The 20688-nt window shown below is 42.4% G+C and overlaps 1 protein-coding gene across 1 annotated transcript in view; it reads right to left on the bottom strand.

Annotated features, from left to right (window-relative positions):
• The window catches only part of il1rapl2 (interleukin 1 receptor accessory protein-like 2), a 329417-nt gene that overhangs the window by 12526 nt on the left and 296203 nt on the right, over window positions 1-20688 (bottom strand). Inside the window, exons 7-8 of the mRNA XM_041944223.1 lie at window positions 17226-17358; window positions 10399-10544 (exon numbers count right to left, since the gene is read on the bottom strand). Coding sequence (XP_041800157.1) covers window positions 10399-10544; window positions 17226-17358 — 279 coding nt within the window. The remainder of the gene's footprint in view (window positions 1-10398; window positions 10545-17225; window positions 17359-20688) is intronic.

Genomic DNA, 20688 nt, shown 5'->3' with positions numbered 1-20688 from the left:
GCCTCTTATGGTGGGTGTGCACCGGTATGTGGAACATTTTTCAAAGTGCAGTTTTCTGGTCTGCATCAGACTTTCAGCCAAAACTAGTGGAATGACAGAAATGTGTTACTCCATCAATGGATATGAAAACGTCTTTCTTTTCTCATTCTGCACAGACATAAGGAGACGGAGGGAGGACGAAAGCTAAGAAAAGGATGAATTGAGGACCACAGCAAACATGGCGATCCTGAAGGTGAGGAAGTCTAGCTGGAGGACGAGCTCCAAAAGCAGCCGGCTGAGAGAGAAGAAAGCCACCAGCCAGAGCTCTCAGAGAGCTTCAGGAAGGAGCTAAGCGCCTCCAGAAGGAGCTCTCTCATCTCTCTGAGAGCTCTGCAGTGGCAGAAGGACAGGAGAGAGCTGGAGGAGACGCTCCTCAGCAAAGGAAACATCTGGAAGTTTGAGGAAGCAGAGCAGAAAGAGAAAATCCAGCTCCTCACACAGGAAGTGGTCTGGCTGCTTCGCTCATCTTCTGGATTCTAACAGCTCATTTGAGGAGACTTCAGACCTTTGGAAGTGAAATAAAAACATGCTGTGTTTCTCTTTTCAGGAGCTCCTAAAGGAAAATAATGAGAAGAAGAGCTTCAAGAAAACAAACTCCTCCCTCCCTCCTTACTCACTCGTCATCCTCTATCCTCACCCCAACCCCTCCTCCTCCTGCACTTCATTTCCCTTTCCCTTCCTATATTTACAATAAACATTCAACTAAACTTTGCAAACATTAACATATGTATCTGTCTTCTGTCTTTGTGAAGAGACACAATGTAAGATAATATTAGATCAACTGTATTGATCCCATGGAGGGATCAAGTCACAGCGGTGAAGCAGGAAAGGCACGAACAATCAAATGAAAAGTAACTAAAAGGATCAGACACATGAAGTGATGAGACAAGAAGCTGCAATATGAATAATGAAATACAAATTAAAGCCCAAAATGGTTGTTGAGTGGATGGAATCAGGCGGCGGGTAAAGTGTCTCGTGTCTGTAACGTTGTTAACAGCTGGAAATACAGTTTATGCAGCTGCAGCAGAAAAAGAAAGTGTGGGTCTTCTAATGCAACACAGTCAGCAAACGGTGACAGATGTGACTGATTTATATTCCAGTGGTTGTTTGGGTGTGTTGAATCCAGTGTGACTGACAGCCCGGCTGAACAAATCACCACAGGTACGGGTTAATGACAACATCTGTATGGCTCCAATGAGAGAGCCCGGTCCTGTAAACTGAAACACACACTGGTTAGACTCCAACCAAACCTACAACAGCAGAGTTACTGAGTGCTCTCACTGCAGTTGGATGGAGGTCAGTAATTCACAGTATTATCCACTGTCACCTTAGCAAACTCTTCTTTTGCTGCTTTTTGTAGGTTTTGTAGCTAAAGTAAGTCCTCATTGCAGAAATCCCCTCAGACTCTTCTACTATTATATATTATCATGATTGTTATTCATGCATCAATGTAAAAGCAGGATTTTACTGTTGTAGCTGCTCGAGGTGGAGCTCATTTTGAACTATTTGACTGCAACTAGATTATTTTCAGTTAATCTTTTTTAATACTCAATCTGCTGATTATTTTGTCCATTAATTGCTTGTTTGGTTTGTAAATATTCTGAAAATAGTGAGAAATGCAATCGCCCAAAGTCACACCCTCACAATGCTTGTTTTGTCCAAGCAACAGCTCAAACCACAAAATAATTAGAAAGAAATTAAAACGACTGAAATCATTAAAAGGGAAAGCAGCAGATCCTCTCATTCGTAAAGCTGGAACCATGAAATCGACTAATGGTTTCAGCTGTATTATTATAAACTGTAGTGGGTAGTTTAAATTATAACTGGAAATCATTTTTCATCAACTCATATGTGTACTTCACTGAGATGTAGTGCCTAAAATTTATACTTAAATGTATGTACTCAATTACTGTGAAAGGAGCCATTCTGCACAATGAGTACCTTTAGACTATTTTCAGACCATGGTATTTCTACTTTTACTGAAGTAAAGGATCTGAGCACTTCTTCAGCACTGAGAAAAAGTCTAAATAAGTACACGCATTAGAAGCAAAATGTACGTATCAGAAGTAAAAGTATGTGTAAAAAAGATGTGCTATTACTATTATTATGACTGAGCAGCACATGGTCGAGGTGCAGATCATTTTGACAAATGTTATATCCTGTTGGGGAGTTTAATCTATAACAGTGCAATGAATTTTTTAAAAATCCTAATCTGAAAAGCAAGCGGTCACAAAAAGTCCAATATTTTCCTCTGAAATGTGGTGAAGTAGAAAAGTCAAGTAACACCTCAAAAGTATACTTCAGTACTTCAGCACTTGAGCAAAGGTTCTTACTTAAATGTAGCACCTTTCCTCCTTTCTTTCATTTCTGTGGAGCACAGTGGTAAAAGGGTTCTACACTGGACATCTGTGACACTGTAAAGTGCTAAAATGTCCCAGTTTTTAGGGATCTTGATTATGGAAAACAAATAGAGAGTGATGACCCAGCATGAGATACAACAGCACTAACATTAAAAGGTTATAAAATCAAAGGCTCAGAGCGTATTTCGTGGGCCAAACTGCATGAAGTTTCTGAGTTATGCCCCTTTTCCTCTGAGTTCAGCTGTATGGTATTATTAACAACTGATATATGATGTATCTTGTGTTGACTGCTGGCTTGTATTATTCATCTCTATCCTGAGAACCAGCCTTTTTCTGGCTCTAGTAACAAACTGAGAGACATAAGATGGTAAATTTTAAGAACTAAACTTTAAATGTGAGGCCTTCTTGAAGATACGGTTGAAATGGGTTAATATTCCTTTGTTTCTGTGACACAATCTCCCACAATGCACCTGTATTTTTATTTACCACCACAGTACATAATCTGTGTGAAGTTACCACATTTCACCAGTAGACGTCTCTCCAACTCTACGCTCAGCTGCTACACCACCTTCACTTATACATGGAGTCACTATGTATCTTAGAAAGAGGTGGGACAGCGACAGAGGGAGGGGGGAGGAGGGGAGGAGGCAGGGGCAGATGGAATGGCGGTCCGAGGGGGGAAGAAAAATAGTGAAATTTAACTAATTACCAAATATTTGCTCTACAGTGAAGTGAAGTCAGATTGCTTCCATTAGTAATGAGACCCATTTAGAAACCTCCGCCTCTCCCTCCCTCCATCCCGCTCTTCCTCTCTCTGTTCTCCCCCCTCACTCTATCACCACTCCCCTCTCCATCTATCTTACTCAGATATTTTCCATTAGTAATGAGTCACTTGCTGCCGTCTCCTGATATCAGTGCACAGGAAAATGGGAGCAGAATTTGAACGTTGAATTTTAAGTATGCTTTTTACTTATTAGGCATAAAAAGAGTAGTCGGCGGGGATGGTGGTGCTGGTGTCTGCATGTGTGGAGGAATATGAGAAAGAAAATTTTAAAGAGATTTTACATAACTCTTCTCCCGGCCATGCTCTTTGTCCGTCTTCACGGCCAAACACGACGACACTGACACCGCTCTCCACAGCACTCTGCGTCTTTCTCCGTCTCCTACTTTTTAAATTTTCTTACACTGGCTTGGTTAGTGCTTTTAGCATATGTTGCCAAAGCAATTTGTCAAAAAACAACATCAATGATTATGAAATGAAAATAGCCTTAAAGCCCGTCTTCCAAGCGTACCATCTGTCTCATGTTTCAGTTTGGAGCCACCATGAGATGCTGAAATGCCTCAAGGTGCAGTTTCTTTTGAGGTTACTAGAAGCTGAGGGAAAAGCCGTCTCTACACGACTGAAGTGACTCGAGAAACCTCAACTCCCCTCCAAACTCTCGTTAACGTAGATCCTAAATCATCCTCTCAGAATCCAGTCATCTTTAAAGCCAACACAGATGACTAGAGGAAGTCTTTCCTTCACATCTGTGCTCTGTGCTGCATCCACACAGGTTGCTATGTCTGATCAGACCTTTTCTCACTAAGACTGAGCTTCCATGACACCCCCCCCCCTCCAGTTGGTGGGAAAACTCTCACCTTTGTATTTATTTTTCCTTCACGAGGGTCGACGAACTCACTTGATCCCAACACTGCTCCACCCAACCTCACCCTGTGCAGAGGTATGGTCCACCAGAATAAGCTGAACGCCCGTGTAGGTGTGCAGTCCTTTAAAGACATGTACAGCTCTGTGACAACTGGCCAACCTCAATCTGCTAAAGAAGCTGCGGCAATATGATTGAAAGCTCCAGAACAGCTGGTAAATGGCCTTTGTGCAATGATAAATCTGTTCCACAAGTTAGAGACAAGACAGCTTATTAGTTTTCAGGAGAAAAGGAAAAAAGTGTGCTTTGAAAAGTGCCGCAAATGCAACATTAAGTAGATATTATCACTAAATGGCCCCGTTTACATTTTCAGATTTCAAGTGTCTCCTATTCGGATAAAATCTGGATGAGATTTAAGACACTTTTGTGTACACTTATCGTCATCTCTGATGGCCAGATCACAAATCTGACTCCATCTGTCTGGCTTCTCCCAGGCTACAAGCACAGAGGGTGTCTGGTAAATGCCAAAAAAGCGCACCAACAAGAACACACTTAGCACACTAGCAGTTCAGTTAACAAGAATAACAACAAGAGACGGGGAGAACAACGGCGAATTTCAGTAAAAGTTATCAGGCTGGTCCAAGAAGCATGAAGTGCCTACATCTAAGTGGGGGAAAGCTTCCTCACCCCAAATCGGCCCTCAGTACACTGCCTAAATCTCTACTTTTTTGCCACTCGAGGAAGCAAATACGATAGGAGGGTGTGATGAGCCTAAAAAGAAACCTCTGAGGGACACCAGAGAAACCACGTCTCCCATGAGTCCCCGTCTGTCCTTCTGTTCGTCATCGTCTCTCAGTCTCTCTCCCTCCTGTTTCTTTCTAGTAAGGCTCTCGTCATGGTGGCTGAAGGCAGCTCTTTCTGCCCTGTCAGTTACAATAAGTGGATGTGTATGGTGTGTTTACTGTAGGTAACGCATGTGTGTGCGTGCGGGTGCATGCGCGCAACATAGATGCATCAAGCCATTACCTTGGGTCATTGTGGGGTGAGAGCACACCCTAATTCAATCACAGGCACAGTGCATGAAATCAAGCTTTGATAACTTGTGCTAACTTAGGACAACTTGTGCTGTTTTTAGGCTGTCATGTTGTGTTCGGGCGCCCGAACGTGACCCTATTAGCTACAAGGCTTCCGGCCAGGAGGCGCTGGGATAGTCTGCTGGCTAGTAAGCCTGGTTCATGAACTTTTGCAAAAGAAGCCCAAAGAAGAGGTTACAAATGACTGTGCTCATTCGAATGGTTTTCCTCAGTTCAATTCTAAGGTTAATAGTCACTGACCGTGCAGTTGGTTCATTTTTTTACACTGTTCTGTGCAGTGAGACTATTTTTAGTTCAGTCTCTTAAACTTAAAGCTCAGTCTGTTGCTGGTCTCAGCTTAGCATTAAACATACATCATAATGCTCAGCACCCACCCATCTCCTTTGATTCTGTGTTAAAAACATGCTCATACACTGAATGGCTCTTGAACAATTTGGAAGTGTTATGAACTTTTCTTGAACCTTTGAACGGAATTCCTTCTGAATGCTTGAATGAAGCATCCAAAGACATGTTCACACACTGAACAGAAACAGTAATGTTTTAGGGCACCAAAACCCAAACAATAGGCTGAAAGATGGTAAAAACGCTTCATACAGAAGAGCTGGGTGATAATTCTTTGTAGGTTCAACACTACATTACACACAGACATCTGACCTACTGATTGATTAGTGCAAATGTACATGCGCACAGTAATGAGTGGCAGCTGGTCACTCGCCAATGTAAAAAAAAGTATACCACGCTTTGACAAAGAGGTCCCTATGCATACAATGTCACACAGTTTGTAGGTTCATGCATGTTAGCTCAATCCTATAAGAGGGACCATTGCAGATGTACTTAAAGGTTATTTACCAAGTACTCATCTACAGCTTTATTTTCTGATTGAAAACTGCATGCTATTTTTGTCCTACGTTGTGTAACCTGAGCTGATACTAACGTTCTGTGCTGACGAGAAAAAGGCACATATGCCATTGCATCTTCCGGCTGTGATGTTACTGGCTCACCACCTCAGGACCTGACCTAATTGTCCTGTCTGCTGAGGCATCGGTTTCTGCTCTGAGTCGGCTGATGCACAGAGATCCGCTCATCTCTCAGACAATCTCAAAAATGTCTGAATTCCTCCAACTCAAAATCATGCATGGACATTGTAGTATTAATTGTAGTGAGTCCTCCTCACCTGGCTCTCTCTTGGCATCTGAAAATATGTTTTGAGGAAGATGATAAAATTAAACTGAAATACTTCCTAGGCTGACTGAATAATAATGCTAACAGCGCTGCAGGTGGTGAGTTACAGTGAATGTGGACTCTTCCAGGATAAGGTTATTATCTCTTGCTCATTTCCTTTAAGTCTAGACTGATCACAGAGAAAGGGATGTAGATAAAGAGAAGTAGACAAGGAGTTTTAAGCTCTGGGACAACTGCTGTTACTGCATATTGCTAAATTGAGAGATAAATGGGAGGCAAAGGGGAAGCAGGAGAAAGATAAGAAAGAGATAAAGAGGCAGCAAGCAGAAGGAAGACTGGTTGGATCAGAACAGCATTCAGAGCACACCACTTCATTTAGAATGGAGATGCACAGAAGCACATAGACACACACACAAGTGCACAAAACAGCGACACAGACAGCGCTGCAACCTCCTCCCTAACCCAAGAGAGGACCCACACACAATTTGCTGGCTTTTGGGGAGATCTCATTTGAAGCTGACAGAGCAGCTGCACACAGAACACACTCCCCTGCTGCACAGGGATACTTTCAGAGCACCGATCCAATCCGCTGTGTGTGTCTGCGTTCTTTATTCTATGGTGAAATGTGCTCAAATACAGGACCATAACTTCCTGTTACGCTTAATGCCAGCCATGAGGAGAGTGTATGAGGGGAATATATGTGTTTCACGTCCGATCACACACATATGCAGAAATTGCTGCCTATTGTTTTAGTGTAAAGCCACAAACAAAACACACACGCATACACACACAGTTTCCTGTATCCATCCAGGTAATTACAGTGTGAGGTAACGACGACCCTATATTTCCCATCCTGACCCCCTATGGAGGTGTGTATGTGTGTGTGTGTGTATGTGTGTGTGCGAGGGTCCCTCGGGTGCTAGTTAAGTATAGTAAGATAGATTTGACACCCAGGGCATTCAGCGCGCGTCAGACGGGGAGAGGAAAAGACCTGTTTTTAGTCCTCCTCTCTCACTCTCCCGGTGTTTCTTCTTTTCTCTTTTTCCCTTTGACTTTGTCTCTCCCAATTTTCTCGTACACCCCTCACCTTCCCCATCTTTATCTCTCGGTCTGCATCTATTATTTCTCCCTTGTTCTCAATTTTCTTGCCTCGTTCGGTCTCCCACTGTTTCCGTGCCTGTTTATCTCATTCCACGCTCCCCCAATTGTCCCTGTCTCTGCTTTTCTGTATTACATACATTTATTTCATATAGTGAGCATTCATGCAGCTCTCTTTGCCACCAAGATTTGAGGCAACAGAGACAATTCATCTCCTCCTCCATGGCTGTTTGGCTCTTTTCTGTTTCTCTTTGTCTCTCGGTTTCTCTCTCCTTCTCCGGGTTGTGGCCTCTGACTCAAACAGGCCCGTTCTTTCTGCTCATCAGATGGAAAGCAAGATACCACAGGACTGCTGCAAATGTTTTACAAAGGGAGCTGTGCCCTCATGCATTTTTCAGCGGAATATTTAAAGTGGTAACTATGAGATCCTGGTTTTTTTTTTACATCGTCTCCATCTGTGGTGCTCAGCACGCTTTGCTGTCGTTCAGGAAAACTATGATGAAATACGATCATCAACAGCCTAATTCCATGAATAAGATGAGACGATGACAAGACAACACATTAAATGTACGTGTCTGTCTGTGTGTATATGCATGCTTGCGGCCGGTGTCGCAACTGTCAGTTACACTCGGGGGGGTGGGGGGGTGCAAGAGTGCAAGTTCATTTAAAGCAGCGGTAGAGCTTCAGTCTAAAACTGCCGAGCTAACCATCAGCTAATCATAAAGAATGGCCCAGCGTGCACCTTACGCCTGTGCAGCTAACTCACTAACTGACGTGTTTGGTGATGTAGAGATGTTCACATTACCATCACAATGAACTTGATTTAATTTGACATCAGAAGGATTTGGGATGTTTTCCTCAAATTGACATCATCAGACTGCCAGACCAGACACTTTCTGCAAAGCTGCATTCTTAATCATTCATCCTGTGGTTTCCATCAGATGATAATAAGATAAAAAAAATCATTTGAAATACGTTTGATTTACGATGTTCAATTATAATCAGATGACTAAAAAAGACCAAAAGTTTTCTTTGACTAAGACTACGATGCTCAGATTTGTAAACTACCAGTTAACACATTAGGACTAAGACTAAGACCAAAAAAAAAAGAACAATCAAACCGACTGTCCAGTTCTGTTTTCATCTGTCAGCTGTTTAACAGCAGCTACCCAAACGTTTGAAATGAAGCTTTGGAGGCGCGTTTGCATCTCGTACATTTCTTGATGACAGCACACATTTAGAGCCTTAATTATCTCGGAAACTGTTCACATCCACAAATATTTAATGAGCCATAAAAGTAGCATCGGTTCCTGAGCTGTAGGGGTGTTTCTTGTAAACAGAATCATAAAGAGAAGTGGAATACGTCCCAGGCAACTAGAGCAGATACGGTTTTATATTTAGCAAGTCAGGGTAAACAAATAAAGCACTGCTTTTGGGACAATACACTGTGGAAGCCTTAAATCCAGAACTTGACTACTTGTTTCCAGTCTATCTGACAGTAAGTTATCTGTGAATAGAACTAAATATCCCTTTAGTTAATGTTAAATGTTGCGAAGAGGAATAGTTTGACATTTTGGGGTATTCAGTTATTTGCCTTCTTGTCAAGAGTTGGATGAAAAGATTGATACCGCTCTCATGTTTTTGATTTAAGTATGGAACAGCAGCCAAAAGGGGATTATTTTAGATTAGCATATCATAAAACCCCAAGCAGGGTTAAAAAATACATCTACACCTCTAAAGCTCAATGATTAACATGTTGTTTGATCATACATCCACAAAAAGAAAAGGAAAAATCAGGTAGGCTAACTTATTTCTGGTGACCAGCAGCTTGTTGGAGCAATTTAAGGCTCTCCTCCACCTAATGTGTGTCTGACATGGTTTGTGCAGAAAACAAAAATATCATCACCACATTCAAATCTTTGAAATGGCACATGCTCCGTCTCCCTCATTTTCATGGCACATGTTTAACTGCTGGACACAAGATGTCTCCTGCTTCATCGTAAAGTCCAACCTCAGTGTCTTCAGGCTTCCACATCACCCTTGTGTATACTGATACATACTACTGCCAAACTATTTGTGATGCTCGTAGGCATGAAAACGGCCTTCTGGTGTCAGCCTCTGCACATACATCATTCTGCACAGTGAGGCTCAAACATTCAGCTGGAGGAGCAAGAAGAAAAACACTTTTTTCACTGGAAGGGGAACATTTGACTTTTACAGTGTGCTAATTAGTGAACTTTAGAGGTCACGGTAGGCAAATTTGTGAACATTGGAGAAAGCCTGGCTACTTATTTCCACCTGTTAAGTCTCACGCTAGTCTTTATGCTAAGATAATTGCCTCCTGGGTCAAGCTCCGTTCTTTGTGCACGGGCATGAGAGTGGTATCGTTATTTTCATTTCACTCAGAGGAAGTCAATCACTTTATTTCCCTTAATTTCTTATCTAATGAATTAACATACAAAATAAATAAGTACTGTTTTTGCTGATCTGTCTTGAAACATGGGGTCAGGCTTAGGAGGCTGCTGGTCCCTTCACTCCCTTCACTGGATCAGTGACTGGCTGGTTGCAAGAGTTTTAATATCAGTGCAGAGTTAACATGGCAACATTAAAATGATGTCCAGTACGTAACAATAATTCAGAACATTATTGAGGTAATTTTGATCGTCCTGAAAAATTCTGCTCTTTTATAATGTGTAAGCTGATTCTCTTTCACAACAGAGCAGCTATGTGGTGCCACAGGGCTCCGTTCTAAGCCCCATCTCATATTCCCTCTGCTGCCTGTTTTTCTCTTTTTACCCAGGTGCATCATAAATGTACTTTCATGTGATGATGATGTTGTTCATGATGGTTTCAACAAAATAACAAATCTTAACCATTCTGCTGGTTTTGTGATAAGCAATTTGCCTGCACGATGTTTATGATTATTACATTTTATCCGTCACTCAGCCAGGTTTACGGAGTGAAAAGAGGAGTGCAATCTACCTTTCTTCTGCAGTATAGCACTCCCGCTGCGCTTCCCGATGTGGTTCTCCACATAACAGGTGTAGTTGGCCAGGTCTGCCTCCTCCACAGCATCAAATGTTAAGGATAGCTGCACCTCCTTCTCCCCTAAATGCTCCCTTAAAATCCTGGACAAACACAAAAAGAGAGAGCAATAATGGCAGGGAGAAGGAACATTTCTTTTCTCTTAATTTACTCCTTTAAAAACAGGAAGGAAGACAAGGAGAATGGAAATGAGAGAGGTGAGAAGAGGAGGACAGGGAAGGAGAGATGGCAAAATTCTAAATATTTGAAACAGGTGGAGCTCTATGTCACCTCATCTACTCCACCAAAAGCTGCAAAAGGAGACAACAAGGACAACAGAAGAGACGATGAAGAGGAGAAGAGAGACGATGAATGGAGCAGTGTGGGGTGTAGGGAAGATGAAAAAGGAGGACAGAGGGAGCAAGGAGGCATGTGTAGAAAACACTGGCGACAGCTGGAAAGAGCCACCCTCCTTATGGTGAGGTCATACTCCTCTAAAAGCCTGCAAGGAGGAGAAGGAGAGGAGGGGGAGGAGAGGGAGAGTGAACCGATGTTTGGGTCGAGATGTGTCCCTTTAACCCCTGATTTGAGGTCAGATTCAGCCGCAACCACTGATACCTGAGATCAGACTAACTGTGCTCTCACTGCAGATTCAGAGTCAGCACAGATGGCCCAGCAGCATCACACAGTTCCGTTCAATGTGTCATTTCATTTAATGCATTTCAAATCAGTTCTTTTTAAATTGACCTTGTTTTCAGGTTGAAAAATGTAAATGATTTAATATCTTAATTTGCAACAGTATTTAATAAACATTAAGTTACATATGATCATATTCACGTTTCTGTTCATATTCATTGCTGTGATTCACATTAATATTTCATCTGGCTTTGAATTATGCCGACACAAGGTTATTGTCTCCTTTTTGTTCCTGCTGTGGTGACAGTTAATGAAAGTCAGTATTAACGTCATGCGATACACTGTTCATTCTGTCTTTAAAAAGATTTTGTTAACATATTTGATCACTACTATGCCAGAGGCTTCAGTTCTCTGTTGAAGGAACTCACTTCAGCACCGATCCATCGCTCAGCCTCGCACTGTAAGCAGTTTCTAATGACTAAGACCATTTGAGGTAACTTTTGATTTCAGACTTAGACTTTCTGCAGGTTTCTCATTTTTATCTCATATTTAGCCAGTGACCAGTATTGTACTGGCTGCAGTGACAACTGACAAATGTTCTACGCTGCAGCCAGCTAGCTAACTCACACTGACTCCATGAGTTGAGTGAAAACTCTTTAATGTTTCTGGCTGACTCATGTGAAAATGGGAAACCTGCAAAAGGGTCTTAAATATGCATTTGATGGTTACGCACTCTACATCATATCATGCAAACTCATCACAGTGTAATGTTGCAGCAAAGGCTAAAGCTTACAGCTCCAAAGCAAAAAGTCAGCATCCTCACCAGTTAAACATCCATGTAGAAGACAGAGCGAACATTACACTAAACTATAGAACACAGCTCAAAATCTATCCAGTGGTTCAGACAGAAAGAAGTGAACTCAGTTCCAGCTTCTCAAACTTCAGTAATCACTGCATGAACCAGAGGAAATTGTCCTAGACTGTGACAGGACCAGAGAAAATGACTGTGAGGAGTGTGAACTAAGACAAATCTGGACAGGCTTTTGGAGTGTCATGTGGGCGATGACACCGATTTGAAACGCTGTGTTTGAATACAGAGGGTCTTGTGTCTGCAGCCAACATTGCAATTTTTGATAAAACTGTAATCACAGAGCAGAGAAGTGTGATTTTCACAACATGCAGCAGGATGTGGCAGTGGTTAAGAAAGAAGACCCAAGACAAACATGGGGTACCGAAACAAACACGAGCAATAATTGCAGCACATTACTGCGTGCCACAAATGAAAATATGTGATTGCTGCATATGTTGCAACAGGTGATGTTACACATAAAAGCTCTGTAAAGAATGTAAAGACCACAGAAGTTTAGGCATGAAAAGCTTATCTCATTAAAAACCTTGCAAAAGGATTATGCTTTCAATTTGCATGATGAAGTGGCTGGATTCAAAGTGAATGAAAGCCCTCTACGCTTTAACTCGCCTTGCTCACACAAATCCATTTCGTGGTGTAACGGTATAATAATATAATGGTACAGCAGCCTGCAGAGAAACCGTCACAGAAAAGGTCCATAGGTGAAGACTAAGCGAAAGAAAATCTGGATTTTTTTTTAACTGAGAGATATACAGTTTATAAAAAGTATAAATAAGTAAAATAAATGAAAGAAAAGGCCAAAAAAGGATCAGATGACTAAAAAAAAAAGACAATAAGAGAGGTACAGAGGAAACATTCCTGCTCTCTACCAGCTGGGTTCAGCCTGGCTCAGGTTAACGATGGGGTGGTTGGGTTTGAGTTTACAGCCAATGGTCAAACCAAACCTGCAGACAGCAGGATTTTGGAAATAATGAGCATATCCAGCGCAGCATCGGGATCAGTGTCATAAAACAGACCGGCTGGGACAGCGAATTTTGTTTCCTCTTTACACAACGTGCTGGTTTAACTCTTTGACCTGCAGTGGTCCAGACTGACCAGATTCTGAAACACACAGGGGCTGAACCACACAGGGGCCGGTTCAACCGTGGTGAGCAGAGATGAGGCGACACGGAGTAGTTCAATGTGGTGCTCTTGATAATTCACTGTGAAAAAGGACCATATCTGTCACTTCAGGGCTTTTATCCAAGTGCTTGCATTCAAAGAATTTTGACACACACACACACTTTTTAGCATGGGGGCCACAGTGGGAATTGAACTACTAACCTTCACAGTATTAATGCTTTTCTCGACCGATTTCGCAACAGAGGAGAAGAAAAAAATCAGTAAAATCTGGACACAGTGCAATTATCATAACAGCCTACATTACAGAAAGACTTATGAGATTGAAAATGTCAACGGTTCTTGAAGAAATACACCAAATGACTTTCTCTCGCTCTCCTCAGTGTGTCAGTGAGTGTGTGAATCACTCTGATGTCTACCAGGGCAGAGCATTAGAGGTCACTGTCAAAAGCACTGACTTGCTAAAATCCTCAATTAAAACCACATCACTTCCTCTCTTCTGTTTTCTCACCTTCACTCCAATAACTCTGCACACCCACCCTCCGCCCATTTCAGACCTCCTCTCCCTCCTTCTGCTCTTACCTCCCTCCATCTCTCTCTAATCTAATAATCTAATAATAATATGATCTACAATGCTGTCTTGATGTCTGCTGTCGAACACACTCCTTCCATCTAGTGGTGAATAATGATTTCTTCTGCTCGTCTTTGATTGTTTTTTCATATTAAAGCGAACACCCGGGTGAGACCTCCCTGTGCCGTGCTCATGTAATGTGAATGTGATTAAAACCGTGAGGGGTATTTCACCGCTGGAAAGATGGTCTGACATAAAACTGGATTTTTCTGTGCAGTAAAAAGATGCAGTTATTTTTGAATCGGTAGGACAGAGAAAGCTGTGGCATTGCCTTAGAAAACCTACAATAACCAGATGCACTGTGCCACACGGCACCACAACGCTCCTGGTGGGTGATGCAGCGACAATATTTATTTTTAATGCAAAACAAAAAAGTCTTTTTAAAAAAATCTGTTCCTCTCCTACTGTTATACTTCACTCTGAAACAACATTTAGATGACTAAAATGCTCTGACAGCCGCTGGATTGGACAGCTGATGTGAATTCCAAGCCGGTAAAGAAGCCTCTGCACACCACTACACATATGGGCCAGCGCTGCCTTCAAGTCAAAATGAAGGAAGCACCGCCCCAAGCTGAAATATTGTAATTATGAATTCATTGCACAAGAACCAACCATGAACTATGATCACTGAGTTGCAGAAATGTTGAGTGGCTGCAGTTAAACTAATGATACAGCTCCTATTTTATGTTGGTTTTGTATTTGGGCCTATTTTGACCAAAAACAATTCTTGACAGGTTGTGATTTCATCTCCCAGAGACATATGCAGTTTTTCAGAAGGAGGTCACTTGAAGGCTTAGTGTGGAGAAACTTCTTTCTCTAGGTGGTATAAATAACAAGGTTAAGTCACATTTTCATGTAAACAGTGTTAGATCCTATGCAAACAGACAGGGACACACGCAGTCCAGGGGCCAGTGCTGCAGCAGGATGGGTGGCAGGGACAGATTAATGTGCATCACAGCAGGAGTCTGTCTGCTGTAGTGCCATTGTTGAATTTGGAGTAGCGGTGTGATTGGCTCACAGGTGGCCAGAGGACTGGACTGAAAGATGGAGAACTCATCAGGCAAAGGTTAATTTAATACCACGGGGCTTGATTAGTTTCAAGTTTGAACACATACTTCTGCACAGTCCTGCTCTCTTTATCTACAACACGATTTTCCCGGCGGTGAACATTTTCAGAGGCCACTGAGTGGCTCAGCTGCGACGGAGAGCATCCTTCAAATGGAGAACCTGGGTTCAAGCCCCAGCAGGTCAACAAGCAGTCCTCCTGAAGCAAGACCCTGAAGCCCTCCCGGCTCCAGAGCTGCTGTCTGTAGCTGACCCTGACCTCTGATCTCCTGCGGAGGGGGTCGGCAAGGCAAAAGGATTTGCCTTTAGGGAAGAATAAACATTCACGTCATTATTGGTGGGATGAGCTGATAATATAAAATGTGATGGCTTTCGGGTAGCAGAGAACATTTTGTCTAGATTCCACCTTTAAAATGTTTTCTGATGACAAGGGCTTTGAGTACATCCAGGTCAGAGTACGGGAGTTTGTGTCTTTTCCATGTTATAACTCTATTTCTGTTACAGCATACTGCATCTGAAGTGACTGTAGAGTGGTACTGCCTCGAAAGTGGGCAGGTTGAACAATAGCATGGGAGGGGGAAAAGCAGTGAACTCACAGTACAGTCCTGGTAGATGGTGCATTAATCCATGCGACACTCTTTAAAAAGGGCCACTGGCAGGGTGCAACAAGTGCACTTACGGAGAACCAAGCAGGCTTTTCTCTGCAGTACCACGTTGTCACTGCGTCCCTCCAAAAGCAATAAAACCGTAGGTTGTGCTAGACAGGAGGGTGAGGAGCTGAAGAGGCTGCTGATGATAATTTATGGTGATAATGATGATTTAATCATTGTTTAAGCATTTTATTTACTGCTACACTGTGATTTAATTCTTAAAACCTTGTTCATTTACAGAGCCCAAGAGGCTAGTATCTCACACCCTGTAATTACTTGTTTCCTCAAATTACTAACTCATGCACTCAGATCCAATTGCTAAGAAAGGTGTAGCAGTGAAATTTTCAAATGCTGGGCTCTCTGCTGCCATTGCTGCATTAAAGGTAAACTACTTTGGCAGTGTCCCTGAAAATACGTCCAAGAGGACTATAGCCATTAGTGTTAAGGCTGAAAACAAACCCCCCGGTTAGCCAGATTTATTTGGAAGAGAAAACCAAGGTCAGCAGCCACACCACAACCCAAAGTGTTTGTTGAAAAGCTTACAGCCTGACTTCCTGGTTGAACTTTGACCTTCTGTACTTGCTGCAGTTGTGCACACTCAGTATTCTTGTGTAATGATGGATTATTGGATTACGTTTAGTTTTAACTCTACATAAGGCGTTAGCTCATCTCGCTAACTTGTAGGCTTGTTTAAGACCGGCTGTATTGTTGTTGTATTGGAACATTTTGTCTCATCACTCATCTTGTTGCATTGGACCTATTATTAGTGATGCTGCCATGTTGCAAAACCTCAGCAATTACTTCAGCACAATGTTACCATGGAATTAATCAAATCAATCAGCCAACACAAGTGATGGAGAGAGCTATGAAAATAAAACCCAGGCTGTAACAAACCAGGCTTTCCCTTTGATGTGTAATGCTACCATGTACAGTAGAGGATGTACTGCACACCCACGTAAGAGTGGGAATTAAATATTAAATTCAGCGACTCTGCAGCACTGCAGCACACTAGTATTAAAAGTTAGAGTTTTAAAGTCAGCTGAGATTCATATGCTCCAATCCTGCACACCTCCCCTCATGTCTCCATCCTTCACAGAGCACAGTGTTTCTGCATGTTTGTTCAACATTGTTAAAGCTGTGCATGTGCCAGCGCGGCCTGCTTCTGCTTCCTCTGATGCATTAGTGGACTCTTAGCTGTTTGAAGCAGCCAACTTTTATTTCTTATCGATACATTTTAAAAGTAATATCCCAAGCACTACAGTCTGCGTGTGCATGTACAGTGTCTAAAAGTGTGTGTGTTCTGATGGTTTCCATGGTGATCTGGCAGGTTATTCTAATGATATTTGACGCCCCGCAGACCATAAGGCTTTTCCCAATAGAGCCCAATGTAATTGGTCCCAATAGGGGAGAAAATGAATTCAATTTAACTTTATTATTAGCATTCATAATTCTTCAGGAAAGTTGAGAAGAAATCTGTCAGAGAACCCTCAATGAGTCATAAATCATAAGAGAGCAAATTAGACACTGACAGTGTGAGGAGTGCAGCTGGAGTCAAGTCTTTTCAGAAATTAATTAACAATAGAAACCTGTAAACCTGACAGCCTATAATTGATACTGTCGCAGTGTCTTGCAGGAGCGGTGAACAAGCAACCCAACCAAAACAATACGATGTATAATAATTTGTGTTTAATATTTACTCAGCTCATTTTAAATGTACTGCACATTCCTTTATTTTGTCTCCTCTCCTCCAGGAAACGCTCAGGGGTGCACATATGACTGGAAGTGGATTAATAGTCTGTGTTAGTGGTGTACTTACCTGACTTCACTCTCTTTAATGTGTCCCGCTAGCTCTTCGACAAACTTTTCTCCTTTCATCCAGTAGATAATGGGCCTCCTGTTTTCTCCACTGTAGCCAAAAAACGCCTTGCAGTCCAGACTGAGAGGCATACCTGCAACACAAAACACAACGCTGTTACAATACAGACAACAGCCGACTGAAAGACAGCTGAATTATTCGCAGTGCACTGTAGCCCAGGCTGAGGGGAACGCACACAATGCAAACTGCTGTACACGCTGAAATATCCTGAGCAAAGAAGAGAAAGATAATGAGGAAAGCTGGAGCATTGTGGGAAAAGTTCTAGTTGCTGCTCAGAGGCTTGCAGGTGACAGTGGGAAGCCTGCTGCCCTCCCCCACAGGAGCCAGTGCAGAGGGCTGCTGTATAGCAGGCATGCAGCAGGGTGCCTGCTTGGAGCCCCTTGAATTGGGGAGCTGAAACACTTAAAAGCTCAGACAGTCCTGGTGGCAGTGAGGCCAGCTAGAAAGAGGCGTTATCTGTGTCCAATCCTTCTTTTTAACGTATAAGAGTCGTCTGATTTAATTGACTGCAGTGAACGGTGAAGCAGAAATGAAAGTACTGTGTTAAAGGTCACAAAAAAACAAAAACAAACCTTTCCTGTCTGACCCAAGAAGATAGTTAGCTCAGATTTTCAGATCTCCAATGCTCAGCAACTAAAACCAGAACTACACTGTATGCATGGTTTACAGCGAAACGGGAAAATAATGTTATTGTGTTCTTTGGGTGAACTGAGCTCCGTATAATAGAGATGTAGAATGAAGTGTTTCAGCAGACTGTGGTTAAACTGGGATTTTAGGGTTTTGCTTCACTGGGCACAAATGAATCAGTGACGTCACTGTTGTTCTTTCATTTTCTGTCAAAGCAAAACACCTTCACTGATTATTGTGTGACCAGAAGTGCAACAGGCTACACATTCAGTCAGGCAGTGTTGAATTACCCTTTAAAGCTACACCTACAGTACCAACAGGAAATATGCGGCGCAACAAATTCAACTGTATTACAAGACAAGATCTGCAACCATTTTACTAACATTTCGATGCCTGCACACAGCAACCATAGTCTGGTTAAGCCTAGAGAGATATTACTCTTAAGGAAAAGGCTGACAATAATTGCGCAGAAGTCAGGTTTAATGCATGAAAGTCACGCGGACCACACAGCCATCCACCACCGGCATGACCCTCCACACCCTTACTGTCTGCCTCGCTTTGTCAAGGTCACACTGCCTTCTGTATTAGCAATGAATGTCGGCGCTGGATGCAAGAGGTAAGGTTTGGAATCCCTTAATAAGGCAAACTCAAGTGACAGAACTACAGGCTAAAATAACACTATTTTATAGGCCATTTGTACCCATATTGGAAGGGTTAACGCAACAGGTCCTGCTGGGAGAAAGAACCGATGACACAGACACACACATATGTGTGCACACAGTATCCACATTTGCTCTCACACACCCTCCTGTAAGACCTTGAAACCAGCACTCTGTGATTACAGCTATCAGTGGTGATGATGGAGTATTAATGAGCATTCTAATGAGCGCTACCTCGTTAGGCAGTCAATTAGCAGATAATTATGATAGACCTCAGTATTATCATAATGATGGCTCTATCAGCACAGTCTAGAAGCAACACTGAATGCTAACGTTGTGAGTCTATCTGTGTGTTTTGTTGTCAGACAAGCACTTGAACTGAATGTTAACACTAATATTTACATTTTAGACACCGACTGTGGCTGACACTGTTATGCAGAGTAAGTAGGAATTGCAGGTGGTCCTGTGCAGGTTTTGTTCTTGTCCTTGTGCAAGTTGATCCCTGAAATGACTATTTTCAAAAGGACTTCAAAATGTTTAGAACGGCAAAGGTAAAAACTTTCACAAACTGGTTGTAGGTTGAATGAACTTGGGTTTCTATCAATTGGTCATGGCCAAATGCAGCTGTTCATATGGAAATGTCAGATGATTGCTTTATGTTTGGTTTCATTGCATCACTTATTCTGATTGAGGGGAAAAAAGGAAGACGACGTTTGTCTGTCTCCCAAAATGATAATTTCTAACAAGCCAAGAGATGAGGTGGTCTGCAAAGCTTCATGCATCTCATATGTGTGTGCTGGTGGGCTCTCATGGTGTGTTAACTTGCCTTTGTGCTGAGGCAGGCTGCATCCTGTACTACACACACACACACACATGCACACACACACACACACACACTCACAGAACAGAACTGGGGGAAAAAAAATCTGGATTTAGACTGAAATTAGTTTAGCCTGATTTTGTGTGTGTGTGTGTGTGTGTGTGTAGGTGTGTGTGCTCCACAGTAATTGATTAGCGCCCTGAGGGTGTGTTTGTGTTCTCAGCATGTTATAGTGATTAAAATCATCAACTTTGTTTGCAGTTGTGTGGCACGAGGGTGTGTGTAGGCTGTGCTTGGAGCGAGTGACAGTGTGTGTGTGTGTGTGTGTGTGTGCGTGTGTGTGTGTGTGTGTGTGTGCATGCGTGCTTGCGTCAGTCTCTTCAATCAGAACTACCAGTCTCATACAGCCGAGTTGAGTCATGATTTCTATTTGTGCTAAAGCAGCAGGGTGTTTAAAAGAAATGTATAAAGCGGTTGGTGCTGTGCTGCTGTCATTAGTGTCAAAGAAAGACTTAGTAAAAATGATTGATGGGAGCTTATTCCAACCATCATCTCACACTGCTGCTGACTGCAGTCACACCTGACGTTGTTTCCTTTGGCGAGAAGCGTACTTGAAGAACTGCGCCCAATCACAGGCGAGTCTGTAAACGGATCACATGACTTATGAGTCAAAAGCCATCTGATTGCAGACTTTGTAACTTTAGTTCTGCCCGACAGACATGTCTGTGCTCTGTAATGTAGCTTCCCTGACATTCCTCACACGTAGCTGCACATAAAGAAGAAGCTGGATGTGAGCATCAGTCCAGACTGTGGTCTGACCTTGGTTCATTTTTTAATGCTGCAATCCAAGCAAAAGGAACTGCTGGTTACCAGACATCAACATCTGTTTCCTCCTGCCTGTGAAGCCTTGGGTTTGAGGTCATTCGCCGTCGCTGGTTCGGACCACACTCTCACAGCTAAAAATCTCACTACATTTTTCTATATTTCATTTGTTCACACCAGCCAAAGGACACAATCCTGCACAGATCGCAAGAAACGCTGAACATGACTGCTGCAAATGTGCTTCTATTTAAAGTACTGCCTCGACTGTGATGTTTCTAGAGTTTAACTCTTATTCAGTTTTTATTAAAACAATGTTGATTTAAGTTATTTTTCCTCACAACCAGATGAGCAGAAACAAAATACAGAAAAGTACAAGGTACAAGTTTCACAACCAAAAACACTGTTCTCTAATGAACACATTAACAGCTGTTAATAACAATGGATTCAGTTGGTATGATCCAGTGAGAGTGAATGC

This window comes from Chelmon rostratus, chromosome 9, assembly GCF_017976325.1.
Source record: "Chelmon rostratus isolate fCheRos1 chromosome 9, fCheRos1.pri, whole genome shotgun sequence".
Classification (NCBI taxonomy): domain Eukaryota; kingdom Metazoa; phylum Chordata; class Actinopteri; order Chaetodontiformes; family Chaetodontidae; genus Chelmon; species Chelmon rostratus.
This window is presented reverse-complemented; position numbering and strand designations above follow the sequence as displayed.